Raw genomic sequence first — 14,669 nt, 5'->3', positions numbered from 1 at the left:
AAACCGGAAACCTCTGAAGGGGATCATATCCGGAAGAAACAGAAAAGGATGAAATGGTCGATCCAAGGAAAATAAGCCGTACTCCATGTAACCCGGTCATTATGCAGAAATCATCACACTCGCGAGGAGGTCGGATTGCCTCGTCAAGTTCAGGCAGGAAAGGGAAGGGCACAAAGATCCGGCCTCAGTCCTCCGGGAAACACACCTTTTACCGGCGGCTTGATCGGTGGTGTCGGTCTGTGCTGTGCCTGTCGCTCTCTCGCTCACTACGTCGGCTGCTGGAGGTACCACTGGGATTTGTTTGAGTATTTGTTGGTGTCGCGGAAGCGCGAGTACGGGGGGTTTCTTCATACTGTGTGGCCTGGGTATATCCTTGTGCTGTTGATTGACCTGCTAGACCTTGAGTGTTAGTAATTCGACCATGTGGAAACCCGCCGCGCGAGTGTTGCCTCCGCTATACGCACCACGACCGTAGAAGGGATCCTGGGGCTGCATCGCGTAGCCCGCAGGAGGAGCCTGACCTGAATATGGGTAAGCAGTGGCTGTATAGCCTTGTTGCGTGGGAGCAGCAGTGGCATAGGCCTGCTGTACAGCAGCTGATGATGTGGCCATCTGGTTAGCGTAAGGGTCGTATCCGCCTCTAGGGCGCTGGTTTGTTCCAACGGCCACGTAGGGGCTCTGGGAAGCCTGGTAGGATGGATCCATGGTGGCCGCGGTAGTAGAGGTGAACCTTGTATCCGCTGGGGGAGGAGATTGCTGGGTTTGGGCATAACCGGCAAACGCACCACTACTTGAGGCACCGTAGGACTGGCCGTATGAGCCAGCTGCTCCAGTGTAACCGGGAGCACCCGTTCCTGGGTATCTGGGACCATCAAAGCCAGGGTCACGAGCGTATGGGTCGGTCTGATAAGGGCCCTCGGTAGGACCGTGGTGCTGACGCGACTGGTGCGTCTCCGAGTAGCGGTATTGCACTACAGGTGAGTTAGATGAGTGTCTCGGCGGTACGCCAACGTTTCTCGAGGCAATAGTACCTCCAGAGGTATTGCGCGACGTCTGTGCACGCCTTTCACTATCCCATCGAGCAGAGTCTGCTTTTAGATCCTCAATCATAGCCTGGCGTATCATTAGTATCTGATGAGCAGGTATTGACGCTGAGAAAGAAACTCACAGTGGTAAGATTCCTGTAAGCGGTGATGTAGTAGCCTTGCACGGCTTGGCCTGTCTGAGGGTTCTGTCGTCATGAGATGTGAGTCATTTGTTTCATCGCGATAGTGGGGTTCATCAAGGTAGATGGCGTACCTCGTAGTGACCGGGACGCACGAGGGCATCGTTTCCCAGATAGCGGCAGATGTCTGCGGAGATGACTTCACGGTCGATGCCATCGCGAGGGACGAAGTATTCGTTTTGTCGTCCCGTACCTGACGTGGTAGGGGCAGCGTTCCGGGATGATCTCGACATGTTATTGATGTGTGGGGAGGATATGGTCGACGAAGTGGTAAGATGAGATGAGGAAGAAGAAGAGATGGAAGAGAAGGTCGACAGAAGTGCGGGAGAAGAGGAGATAGAGCCGGAAATGGAGGAAGAGGGAGACGACGTGGAGGGAGCTGAGAGGGTAGAACAGGCAGAAAGAGAAGAAGCGGGCAGGTGAGGATGAGGAGGAAGAAAAGGCGAATGGCGGTGGTGGGCGGTGGGCGTATCCTGTGGGTCTGCACTGTCTATTGGCTGTGGTAATGGTGGTGCTGATGCTAGGCGCTGACGAGGGGATTTCCCACTGGCAGAGTGACTTGCAGGAGACCGAGAGGCCAGAAGACGTCTGCTGGCACCAGTGCTGACACTGGAGCTCGAGCTCAGATTGGAATTTGACCGGCAGTGGGACAGGTTTTGCTGACGGCGAGACGTAGTTGGCTGGAAGCGTCGCCTCGGCGGTGGTCTTGGTGGAGATGCAGGAGAAGGCAGAGGAGGAGGAGGGGCCAGTCCAAAGACAGATGTTGCTGGTGCTGATGATGGAGGTGCTGGAGGGGGGAAAGAAAATGAGAATGGTGGCGATGAGCATGCAGGAGGTTGGTTCCGCTGATGCTGATAACCAAACCCGGAAGGTTGAGGTTGCTGATGACTTGTTGATATTGATGGGTCGTCGCCCACAAAACCATGATACTGTTGGGCGTTGTGGTTTTTGTGGTGGAGCTGGTTCTGGTTTTGCAGTAAGCCAAGATAGTATAAGCTGGGGTCTCCCGGCTGCTCGAGACAAGCTGCAGACTCTGCTAAAACCTCGTCTATTGATGAGGAGTTTCCCTCTTCAGGCTGGGCTGTCAACGTGATGACTGATTCTTCCCTGGGACTATCCGTGCCGGACGCTTGTCTCCCTCCTTGACCGAGCCCAACACCAGGCTGCGGGATCTGCAACTGGCGCTGGCCTCGTGCGTGGGTGCCCTGATATTGATCCTGATCCTGGCTAGCCTGGTCCTTGTCTGTTCCGTGCTGCCAACAACCCTGCGTCCAGTGGCGACCTATTTTGGTGGACCGTTGGACGTTACCGAAGCCAGATGCGGTTGGCACGTCCTGGGTTTGCAGAGCTTGCTCTACAGCGCGTCCTCTGCCTTGCCCGCCTGGGTCTTGGTCTCGAGGTTGGGCTTTGACTTTAGCGGTGACTGGCGACACTTGGGCACCGCGAGAGGCTGGGCTAAACCTTCTGGTTGTCGGTTGAGAAGCTCTGGGTTTCAATCCCTCTCCCAGATTCTGCTCTCGACTTTCTTGTGACTCTGCGACCAAGCGGTTTCCGGCTGGCGAGTCACAGCGCAGCCTACCGTATGCTGAATGATCAATGATTGCGGTGGCGGTCACGGCGAACGCCGCTTGTTGTCAATTAACTTTTAAAACCCGCGACAAGGCTTGTTCGATTTTCTGCGAAACTGTTCAAAGTCCCGTACCTAGGACTTAGCATCTATCCCGTCAACTGAGGTTTTGCACCGTGATGTACCCCTCGTGTGGTGTGACAGGTGCGCTGTAAGCCACTTTTCCTGTCTTATCCCATTAAGGAAGTGCAGATGTCTCGTCGTCCGGGTCGCAACGTGGCTTGTCCCTTGTTTGTTCCAAAGATAGCGAAATTGCGTCAGTTATGGGGTACTTTGATTGAAATATCAATTCTCGAAAATTGAACATGTAAAAACGATTCAACCTGTCGTTTATTAAGATCGAACCCGTCGCGGTCCGGATCAAAGATCGAAACGGATCACGACCTTGTCTGTGCTGGCAACGCAGAATGTCTGGGTCCTTTGGGGACAGCTGTTGGTAAACAAACAAGTTGCAGATATCAATAGCATGCGCGGCAGATGACACTTCCAATATCGCTCTGTTTCTCGCGTACAAGGCTATCCCTTGTTTTGACGATGCCCAACGACCACTCGAGCCTTCTTCTCCGCCTGTGGTAGGATAATGATGGCGGTACGCCGTCTCTAAGTTACGATCGCCCTCAAGCGGAGCTGAGATACCTCGTACGAAACTCGAATAGGCGACATCAAACTTTGTTTTCTTTCAAGAGATCAGCGCTTGTTGGCGAGACTAGTACTGTAGTGCCGTGAGGTAAATTGTAGACGCAAAAAGAAATAATGATGGGGGTACTATGACGTCTTGCTTTCCAACTTGGGGTTTTGTTTTCCTTTTCCAGGGAAGTGCCGTGATCTGTAATAAAGAGGCTACCTTGTCGAAGTGACAGAAGAACGAGAGTGGACGAGAAGAATGAGCGGCCACAATCTGTGCCATCGCCCTCAGCTCATCATACACCTCACACTGCTGCTTTATATCTCTCGTCAAGTATTCAATACTCCCGATACGTGCAGATTCACTATCGCTCCTCAACTCTAAGCGACACGTAGATAGATGGAGCTGGTCGTAGCTCTACTCAGCTCTTCGTCACCATTCGCAAGGAAAGCTGTGCCTCTATTCCGTTGCGGTTGCAATATTCGGTCTCGCCCAACTGTCTCGGGACGTTGGGCATCCTTACTCCTGTGGCTCCTTATTTCTCCATGCCATGTCCCAGTCGTTGTCGCTGACCGTGAATTGCAACCTTTAAAGCCCACAAATGATAGGCAACGTGTTTCCACAGCGGGATACTTGTCAGATGTTGCGATATTCCAACAATACTGCAGCTGCATTTGAGGCCTATTCCCGGTTTCAATCTCTGAGTGGCTGGCGGCTGGCTTTTCGGCTGCACTTTGGAGGGTGGGTTGGGTAGCAATGCCTGCACCAATTGGAGCCCAACTCTCTACCCGCAGGTCCATGTGTTCGGTGCCCAAGCCTTGCTGTCCAATCATCTGGGGAAATTTGACCCAAACTTGTCAACATCTTGGCATCCCACGAAGTCGTACATTTTGTCATTGACTTTGATGGTTTCTGTACTCCGTAAATCCATCAGCAGACTGTGGTTTTATTAACATGCTTCCGGCCTCTCCGTTGATTCAAGATGAGACGCGTGCGTGAGAGCACGACAGCCTTGGTTTTTGCTGATCCCCCTGATGGTCGCTTCGGCTGTTCGCAGCCTTACCGAGCTGTCAAGGCGCTTCGGTTGTTTTGACAGACTTGTGTGACCAAGAATCTGCATGTTTCCTGAATTGTGCATCTGCCTCTTTCTTCAAGGGGTTACCAAAACGCCCACGAAAAGTGGATTATCGCACAGCCACGGCTGTACGAACAAGTCCAAGTCTCGTATGCTGAGCAGAATGGTGATAACGGCCAATGTAACATGTCGTCTTCTGGCGGCAAAGCCCAGGTATAAGCCGATGCCGGTGCATCGAGTTACCTCCTGCCATCATGCCGTGACCTTTTGTTGACGATAACGCAAAGTGAGCGTGAGCAATTGCAACACAAACCTGCAAAAAGCTCGGGCGAGAAACCGCAGAGTAATCACTTTCTGTTCAGCCAAATTTGAGCCGACTTTGACCTTGCTCGAGTTTGCCTCCCCGGCTCCTTCTTGAAGTGGTTCCTTGCGTCTTTTGCGCAGAGTTACGTGCAGCAGGTTGTCGCTCAGCGAATGTGGGCTTGACACGTTCTGCGTCTTGTAGATCTTTGGCCATATGCCAATCTCTATGGCTTTGCAACGCTTCCGGGTCTGCGAAGCTGGCCTTGCAGCGAGAACATACAACATCGGTCAATGAATGCTGTTGTTGATCCACTTGCACATCGAAGGCGCTTTCATGCCACGGTGATCCATGAGACTCATGCATAGTAAGGTCGGATTCATGGCGGGCCTCATAATCATACTTAGTAGCGAGAGTGAAGGTCTTTTGGGCGGGATCTGGTGGCAAAGAGCTATCTTTGGGGTCTTCCCCGGGAGTATGTGAGTCGGTTAGGGACGTCCTTTCGTGGTCAGTGGAGGGTCGCTTGGAGAAGAACCGCTGAATGCCACCATCCTCGACGCGGCGTTTCTTCGCGGAGGGTTCCGGTCCAGTAGAATATTGACGGTTATCGGGAATCGATGATCGAAGAGCTTCTGCCTCTTCCCCCTTGACCAGAAATGCGCCAATCCCCATGTTGCCTTTGACGCCGTCTTCAAAGCCTGCTACGCTGAGACTCAAGTTTGCACAAGGCCAGACTCCTCTCCCTTCTGCGATTATCTGCGAAAGGAGGTCCTTGGCCAACTCAAACAGACTGCCTTCGTCTATGGTTCTGCCCTGGGGGATGGGTCCCGACCGAGATCTCACTTGTCCCTCATGGCGATGATGTAAGTTCATCGTCCTCGGTCTTCTCTTGTTTTCCAGAACTCCCTCCTCAATGAGGCGAGCGAATATGTCAGCTGCGAAGATTCTCAGCCATCGCGTTGCTTGTTCTGAAGAGTTGATAGTTGGACGAAAAGATTTAGCCGACAGCATCGATTTGATCTGTGTTCTTGAATTGACCTCGCTTGTGTCAATACCTCGGATGGTGTTATATACCCAGAGACCTGTGTCATGGCCAAGCTTTGCTTTCATAGTTGTTAAAGAAAAATCCAACAGCTCAGTGACGCTCTCTGTGTTGAATGTTGATACGATCTGCTCGCCGAGTTTGCCGCCCAAGTTTCGAAGTTTTGTGATTTTGAAGCCAGCCATGAAAGCAGGTACAGCTCTATTGCGTACAACAGTCTGTTTATTTGGTTTCTTGTACGCCGAACCCAACTTACTGAGAAGCTTGTTGCTTGCTACTCCAGCTGAGCACGTGTATCCCAACTTCTGTCGAACTTCGGCCCTGACTTTGCGAACGATCTCAGATCCGATGAGGATTGCTACATCATCCCAATCCGGGTCGACTGTTTCCTGCTCCTCATCTAGATCAATCAAAGCATCGGTCTGCCAGTCGAGCGCAGCAATGGATGGCAAGGGAAGGTTCTCAGTAGGGTCGTCATAGGGGGGCGGATTTGATAATTCTGGAAAGCGCTGCAGAAGGATCTGGTGGATTTGGCTTGAAAGATCGAGGAAGACCTCATCAATACTTGCTTTTTCCACCTTCTGGAGATCAAGTGGCAGAGCCTCTTTGATACATGCTAAGATCTTTCGAGACTGGAGGCGATAGTGATCAAGTGAAACCTTATCTGTTGCTATGTGGGCGGCGGCATCCTCACGATATGCCCACTTGTCGTCACCTTCTCTCCATGTAGCTACGTGCTGAGCGACAAGTTCAGGGCACAACTTTTTGGCTTCTTCGACATTGCAATGGCGTCCAATGCCAAATTCGCGTGCAGGATAGTTGACTGCGATGAGACCTTGCCTGCTGGAATGTCAGAAATTCGAAAGTGAGTTGGAGAATCATCATGTTAGGAGTAACGCTCTAGTGATAACTGGGAAGAACAGAGCTCCAGGGCTGGACATAAACCCCAGCGTGGCAAAACGAGGCTTTCATTTTCCATGGCTATGGAAACCCACCGCCTATGAATGTAATCGTGACAACTTTGCCTGCCATCATACAATTTGTGGCCGAGAATAGTGGAGTGACAAGGGTTAAGTGTTACACAACCTGGGTCAAGAGGTCACGATCTTCGGAGAATCAACATATGAGTTTTCGAAGGGTTCGCTGAGAATGTTCTCGGGGGCTGTAAGGTGAATTGTTGACTCGCATTTCCATGCTCTACCGCCTTTCAGAGATTCTTAGAAGGAGTATTCTCTGTTCCGCGAACAATAAACGATCATGGCAAGAAGCACGAATATGCTTAGTGACGATCCATCTCGCAAGGTTGAGAGTAACACGATGCAAGCCTCAGCGAAAACTAATTGCTAGTGTCCAATCACTGCTGCATCTGAAGAGAAGGATCGAACAGCAGACTCGATTCTCAGTCCAACAGAGGACTTGAGGAATCGGAGAAAAGAGAAAACACCTTGTGTTCCATGAGAAGTGTGAGAGTGCAGGAAAATCAGGGCTTGACGTTGGTAGGGACCCGGGAGGTAGGAAATGCATTTGTGCTCACCATTGTTGAACAGCTAACGGCTTGTCCTCTGGAATACCAAGTCTAACCGTCTCGCACTGCGCATAAAAGGCATCGAGGTCAATGTGGGCAATGACGCGCAGCGGGTTCGAAGTGTTGGACGAAGCCAGCTGTGAGAATTGGCGATACGTGAACTGGGAACGCCGCCGGCCTCCTTCAAGTAGTGGTGACGAAGCCCCGAGAGGCCTGTGTAGCGGTGACGAAGACATAAATTGCGAGGCTTGGATGATTTTAGGGCTTTCTTGACGGTGAAAAATGCTTTCGTGTTGTGCGGCTACTGCAAGGCGTTGGTAATGCAGGCGGTCGATGTCTCTCTTGATGGATAATTTCTCGTGTCCGTGAACGCCACAAACAGTGCGATAATGTCGCTCTCTTTGCAATCTCTTCACAAGCTGGAGCTGAGCTTGTTGAGAGAATTGAGAGAATTGAGATATGCTTCTACGAGGAGTCGTGAGCTTGAAGATGAAGATAGATGTGGTGAATGGAAGGAGGAACGCGAGATGTGATAGGTTCGCGCCAGTGCCATTCAACGCCTTCACAGAGCAAGATCCACTTTCGAACCTCGTTCCTTCTTGTCCTTGGTTGCCATTCAGTTAAAAGGTGATGTTTTAAGTAGGATATCTCAGCTGTTTTCTCTGGGAAAGAAACGGGCCTCGCGGTGATGAATGCCTGCTTTGATGATTATGTTGTCTGGCGTTATTGAGGTTGCACCCTTGGCGATGCAGAAACATGCACGTCATACATTCGAATGAGATGCTGACCCAGAAATTGCAGTACCTCAACAAGACATTGAAAGAAGTTATCCTCTATGAGATTATGCATGTTCTAGTGAGATTGCAAGTAGTCAGTAAGTTTATATGTACAGGAAGGTTCTTTGGTTCTTGAGTGTCAAGAGAACCACCCAACCCGTGATAGTCACCCTAGACCATGCAGGCCACGATGGCTTCAGCCTGCATCACAGCCCATCGTGGTACAAGGCACTTCCCATCCCCTCTTCAAGCGGCACTGCCTACATGACTTGACCATCTTATCAGCTTGGATCTCGGAGCAGTGCTTATCTAGCTCTCCATAGTTCTCCTCCACAACCACCTGACTCATCCCCAGCGCGAACCTATGAGCGTTGCCACCACCTCTTCAGGTACATACGACCAAAGCTCGTAGAGAATACGGGATCCCGTCCGCTCTCCCATCGTCAAGCTGCGAAGCGCCGGATTAGTAGTTGGGTCGGTGACGACCAGCGAATCCCCGGTGTTGTTTTTTTTTTTTTTTTTTTTTTTTTTTGTTTTTGCAATATTTGACATCTCTTTTTGCCTTGAGACTACTCAAGTTCCTGCACATCCATATGATGGAATGAACTGTGATACTTGTCGAAAGAACCCCCCCTCCGGCGTTGACAACAGTACTAAAGTCTTTACCTTCGTGCCCCCTACTCGCTGTTTAAGCTGCTCGTAGGAAGCACCAAGGAACAGTAGTGCGTGTCTGAGCAACCGATCCCAATAAAAACATAAGAAAAACACACAAGTCTTTGTGCTTATTTTGGCGGTTAAGCTGGAATATACCAACTAGTTCTAGTCTTTAAACATTACGTATACCGCTACTGTCCTTTTCCACCTCTTGCCGCGTAACAAATGATATGAGTCTTTGTGAAACTCTTTGGGTATCTAATTCGAAGTCATAGCCGCTGCCCTCTTCTCGGAGTCGATCCCTTCAAGTCCATACCGTTTTTTCAACTCCTCCACCAGTGGCCCAAACTGGTAGTCGCTCACCATGCTATCATGGCGGCTACAGGGCGAGTGGCGGATGGGTAGAAGCCACTCGATGATCGAGTCTCCCATGACTGATTTGAAGTTTTGCAGGTAACCCAAGTGCCATGGGTTCTCTCCAGGTTCTGCCTGAAGGATAGCGAATGTTCGCCTGGCTTGTTGGTCTCTAGCCGCCATTGCGCTTGCTCGTGCGGACGCAGCGCCATTCGCTTGTGTCATCCCACTGGTGTGAGCTGCATCTGGGGTCCTGGGACCGTCTCCGGGTCTTTCCAGCGGGTAGGTGACGGTGTTGAATCGATCATTTGGAGGGGTGTCTGTCGGAATCCGAACTGCCAGTCGAAAGGTCTGGGTCTTCCTGTACAAGTCGACATTGGTGATGTTTTGAAAAGCAAACCTTAAAGCCGTAATTGTCATGGTTATGGTAAACAAACCGAAAAGACCACCAAGCGCCAGAGCAACAATGAGTCGCGCATCAATACTTTTGTCTTCCTGTAGGCGTAGGCTAGTAAGGTAGCCATTGGTAGCAATGATGATTATGCAAAAACAAGCGCAGTAGAAGCAAAATTGTATAAAAAAGTTAAAGGCTGCTGAAGCATTAGTTACTGCACAAGGTTTCGTTAGGGCTAAAGCTCACAAGTTTCCGAGATGATGCCGCCCATCCAAGGACAGACATGATCCATCTTGTACACGCAATAATCATACTCGGTAGAATGATGCGCCCGGTCAGGCTTCCAATTTCTGCATTCGGAGCACCACTTAGGGCGACCATCGAGTTCGCAAACAAAGATATCTTTGCTGTAGAATGACTCAAGACCGGGGCTGTCGAGTTCGTCGTCTCGAGGGGCCCAAGATCGTATCTCGACCTCGGCTCCGTTGCTCGCTCGTTGGTTACGCTCCTGCTCGATGGTTTCCCTTTGGGCTGTCCATGGCACAAATCCAGGGTTGTACTGAATCGTTACGTAGCATCGTATGTACGCTGCGACCATGAGAAGGAGGAAGATAGAATACAGTGCAATTAGAACAACGCCAACTGCCGTCTTGCCCCTTTTTTGCATAAAGTCCTGGACTATTGATTGTCAGTAAAAGTTTGACGAGCAGCAGCACAGCAACGTAGAGCTTACCGCAGCAGTAGACAATGATATTGTAGGTCGCGTAAGCAACGAGTGCCAGCCCCAGCAGAGGAAGCCCACGCGCGATCCATCGCGTGGAACAGCGGTTGCTGGTTGAGGTTTCTAGCATCTCATCGCTCCATGGGAAGGACCAAATCGACGAATGACTGGATTGGAGGCTTGCGGGCGGCTCTGTCGCGGCGTTTACGGGGAGTGAATAATCTGATTGTGTACGAGCTGATCGTGGACGAGTAATGATCTCATCTTCTGTTGTTTGTGATGCGGCATTGGCAGTTCCCGCCGTTGTAATAACAGTGCCAGGTTTGGCCAAGTCCGCCAAGTCCGACTCGCCCGGGTGGGCCATCACCGTGCTTTCCACAACGGTCATCTCTTAGATCGCACTGTGTAATTACCCAATCAGGCAATGCAAGATGGATGGAAGGGTCCGAGGTTGGTAGATTCTACCGACCGATATATAATCGTCGACAGATTTTGGTTGCAGAAATAAGAAAAAGTCCGAAACGAACAGCGTGTGAAATACTTATGATATGGAAATTATACTCCAATTCCCTTCACGTGTGAGTGGTAATGTCCCCTTCTACTGGGCAATGTCAACTTAGACATCGATGTAGAGTACTCCCGAAGGTATTTACATGCACGGGCACCACACAGCAAGATATCTTACTTGCTGATAGAGAGTTTGACATATAGGACCCAATAAGAGTCCGTAGTTGCATGCTGGTTAAGGTTGTCTCAAGAACCCAGAATTATTACAATGACCAATGACTGACATTTGGAATATTGCATGATCAAGTCTGTACCTTTGCCATTCATCAACGCGACAGAGAAATGCAACCAACTAAAAATCTCTGAACGTGTCAAGATTCCAACCCTACCTATACCAATACCCAGTAAAAATAATGTCTCTTAAGAGACTCACAATCAGGCCAGGGGAGGAAAGAAAACTCGGGATCTTAACCCTGAGCGATCAAAATACTTAGGTAAATCTAGCCTAAACTTAAGGGACTCTTTACTGAGTTTATTTTGACACCCTATCATAAGGTCCGGTGTTTTCTTGCCCCCCCTAGGCGTCAGGGACCTGAATCTGCGATCCATAACCCACCCCCACTGTCTCTGCCGCCCTCTTCAATGGATCCATCCATCCATTCCCGATGCCTTTGTTCTCAGCCGAATTGAGCATCAACCAACAGCACGACCAACAAGCCAGTAAATCTTCATTTAGTTGTATCATAGTAACAAAGCTTCATCTCAGAATTGAATGGCTGTCATTGTCTCCTCCAGAAGCCGCTATTCAGGGATACCTACTCTTTAGATGGCTTCGAAGCATTTGCCAAAGCCCCAAATCAAACCAGTGGTGTACGATCTGCCTTAGGTCCGCCTTATATGCAGAACTCCTGCACCGACTGCGGATTCTACTCACTACATTTACAATCCAGTCCAAATGAGGGTTGTCGTCTTTGTGATGTGCTGCCATTGAGTCTATTTTTAGGCTATCAAACATTCGAGCTGTCAGAAGATCTGCTGGCTTTCAAAAGGAGGGCTAAGCCTTCGAAGACTCCTCAGCGCTTCGTCAGCTCATAGAGTCCTCACGTACACCCAGACTAGATATAGTGAGGATTTCTGTCCTGTAATTTGGGGAGATTCGACGAGTCTGTTTCTTACATGAGGCCCGACAACTTCTTACTTATATGCCTGATGAGGAAGGCAGAGCAGGGACCCCTTAATTAAAGCAATGCTAATGATCGCCTCGGTTATCATGCCACAAGGTTTATGCCTCTAGCATTCATGGCATGTGAGCCAAAAGAATTCTTTGGCAATGCTCTTGTTGATTCTGAAGCTCGTGTTATTGGCCACGATGCAACATGCAAAGCCGCAAGAAGCTGTAACGGGACTGGTGCTACACCTTAGAACTAAGGAAGCCATTGGATGCATTTGATGTCAGGCATCAAGGAAGCTCCCAATCCTTCTTCAGGGTACCTAAACCCATAATCTACCTTGTCTTTCATCCGTCATCCTCACTCGACTATGGGCGTAGATTCCACCTACTGAGCGTCACGACGTCGACCTAACAAACGTCTTTTCATCAGTACAAAACAACAGAAAAAACAACAGAAAACAGCGTTCCATATTCGCAGAACCCGTTCTAATAATCTTCAAAAATCTTCGGGGCCGCTTCTTTACATATAATGGTATCGTCAAGGCTCAATAAATGTGTTTTCACCGATATTGAACTTTCATCAGCCCATAACATACATCAAAGCCCCTGCGCCCGTCTGCGAGGACCATTTTTTTCTGCAGCACACAAGATACACAAAACTAGAGCCTTATGGATGCTGTGGCTTGAATACTGGGTCTATGGAGAAGAATCTGTTTCAAGCTCCATAGACCTCCAACTCCACGGTTGGACGTTCATGTTGGCATACTAGATCTTTGACACAGAGCAGTGTTATATCACGTTCAAGAAACAACGCTCAGTAATATCACCATGCGGCTCCATATGATGCTTGGGATATTTTCACATTGGCTATATGCTTACACCCAATACAGGTAGGCTGTTGGCTGGACTTTTTCTATTTACACTTGACCTGCACAAGCACCCAGCCTGCTGATGCAGGCGCATATTGATATCGAGTGGGGGCAAGGCAGTCTCGCAAGAAAATATATAATCTCGTTTCCCCGTCCTCTGTCTTTCTCAGTTTTCACCGGAGCCTTGTTTAATTCCTTCATACCGCTGTCGTTTTGTGTCCTTTGAGCTTTCTCGCACTTGCTTTGGGTGAGTATCTGAGGCCTAGAGGCTAGCAATGCTACCTGAGCAAACAAATCATTATTTGTAAGTTGATATCATTGAAGCAGTTTCTTTTTGACTAGAACCAACGATCCAATATAGATACAAGCATTCTTTCTATGTTAAAGTTCCCACGACACGATGTATGGGCGGATGATATGTCCTCGAACTTGAAACGAACCATGCACTTTTTGTGGAAGCTTGGTCGAGACAAAGCTGCACTATCTCGGTAATTCCCCTTCAAATCATGGACTTCAAAGAGAAACTAGAACATGACCATCTCTGACTCTCTATTTTGTTACCTAGGCCGGGTGTCTAAGTGTTTGCTTGCCTTGTTTGGCGAACCACCCCCAAAGTCCTAAACGTACCTTTGTGCTTTCAAGTGCTTGGCAGAGGTACCTGGGAACTTGGCGAGGCATGTTACTCTTCGGCTTTATTCTTGTACCGGGATTCATAAGGTCGGCTAGGATGGATGCAAACAGCCCGAGAATGACATTGCATAACGGAGTTTGCACTTTGATGAACGGGGCTTTCGTCACATGCCTACAACAAACCGGTATCGACATCCGATGTCGGCCGGCGCAGAGCCTCATCCATCCCCATCCCAACTTCGATCTTTTTGTTTGGGCTTGTTTCCATCGCATTCATCCGCCCTGCTGAGTTGGATTTGTTAAAGCTTGCGACTAATACTGTGATTTCGAAACTGACGGTAATCCAACACCCCTTCGGTTAGTTATTTCCAAAGCGAGAACCCCCGCTCTTACGAAAGAACAGCAACCCCGCCCTGGTTTCCAACATACACTTACAGCAAACATACGCAGTCCCAAAGCCCAAGCCCAAGCCCTGTCAATGGTGCTGAGAGGCCTTGCCCTCGCAGGAATGGGTTTCAAGTCTCCGTCATTGTCTCCGTCGTTGTTGTCACTAACATTTAAGCTCCAGGGGCTTAGCAAACACTAACATCCAGGTGGGGCTTGAAAGACTGACTGCTCGTCAACGACGTTCACCCGCAATTGCGTGGTCCGACAACATCATTTACAATGCCCATGGCATTTACCCGAGACTGCTTAGAAGCTAAGTGGGAGTTGAAAGCAGCTAGCAAGGTATTCCTGCCAGTCTGTGGCTGAGGCGTGTAAGTTGTCTCGATTCGAAATGTGCGGTTTCTAGACCCCTTCTAGAGGCTCGCCTCAGATTCACCATGTGCTCATAGATAATGCCAATCATGGCTCGCCTGAGCGACAAGAGCACCCATTTTCTCAAGAACTCGACTATCACTGATTTCCTACGACCGACGTCGACCGAGGCGAAGCTACTCTCGATCACAGTTCTCATGACTTCCTTGGGCAGTGCCCAAATGCGCAGCTAGTCAGAACCGATGGCAGCAATTCTCGTCCAGTCCTTTCGAGAGTTGGCCAGACATATAGTTAGTGAGTCAGGGTCATGGCATCTAAATTGTGTGCTCGTGGAGTATGAGGGTTGAAACTTTCTCAAATCCCCTATTGAACAACCCCTCTGAAGTTTGCGATGCTCGACCGCTATCTCATACA

The 14,669-nt window shown here is 49.7% G+C and overlaps 3 protein-coding genes and 1 non-coding gene across 4 annotated transcripts; 1 reads left to right on the top strand and 3 right to left on the bottom strand.

Moving 5' to 3' along the window:
- Positions 1-208: 208 nt before the first annotated feature.
- Positions 209-1,458, bottom strand: FMAN_08667 (uncharacterized protein; the record flags this gene model as incomplete). Its single annotated transcript, XM_041829423.1, has 5 exons — positions 209-399; positions 450-971; positions 1,032-1,113; positions 1,169-1,231; positions 1,300-1,458. The coding sequence occupies 5 exons, from the start codon at positions 1,456-1,458 to the stop codon at positions 209-211; spliced, it is 1,017 nt and encodes a 338-aa protein (XP_041680187.1).
- Positions 1,459-4,910: 3,452 nt separating this feature from the next.
- On the bottom strand, positions 4,911-6,874 carry FMAN_08666 (uncharacterized protein; the record flags this gene model as incomplete). The annotated part of the gene is made up of 2 exons (XM_041829422.1): positions 4,911-6,735; positions 6,795-6,874. 2 exons carry the CDS (start codon positions 6,872-6,874, stop codon positions 4,911-4,913), a joined length of 1,905 nt encoding a protein of 634 aa, XP_041680186.1.
- Positions 6,875-8,591: 1,717 nt separating this feature from the next.
- Positions 8,592-8,706, top strand: rrna11. Its single transcript, XR_005994000.1, has one exon. It is a non-coding gene; the product is annotated as a ribosomal RNA (ribosomal RNA).
- Positions 8,707-9,108: 402 nt separating this feature from the next.
- On the bottom strand, positions 9,109-10,683 carry FMAN_08665 (putative Palmitoyltransferase PFA5; the record flags this gene model as incomplete). Its single annotated transcript, XM_041829421.1, has 3 exons — positions 9,109-9,794; positions 9,845-10,276; positions 10,332-10,683. 3 exons carry the CDS (start codon positions 10,681-10,683, stop codon positions 9,109-9,111), a joined length of 1,470 nt encoding a protein of 489 aa, XP_041680185.1.
- Between the last annotated feature and the right edge of the window lie 3,986 nt (positions 10,684-14,669).

The sequence above is a fragment of the Fusarium mangiferae genome (assembly GCF_900044065.1).
Source record: "Fusarium mangiferae strain MRC7560 genome assembly, contig: FMAN_scaffold004, whole genome shotgun sequence".
NCBI lineage: Eukaryota > Fungi > Ascomycota > Sordariomycetes > Hypocreales > Nectriaceae > Fusarium > Fusarium mangiferae.
The sequence above is the reverse complement of the archived record's forward strand: the minus strand, read 5'-3'. Positions and strand labels throughout refer to the sequence as shown.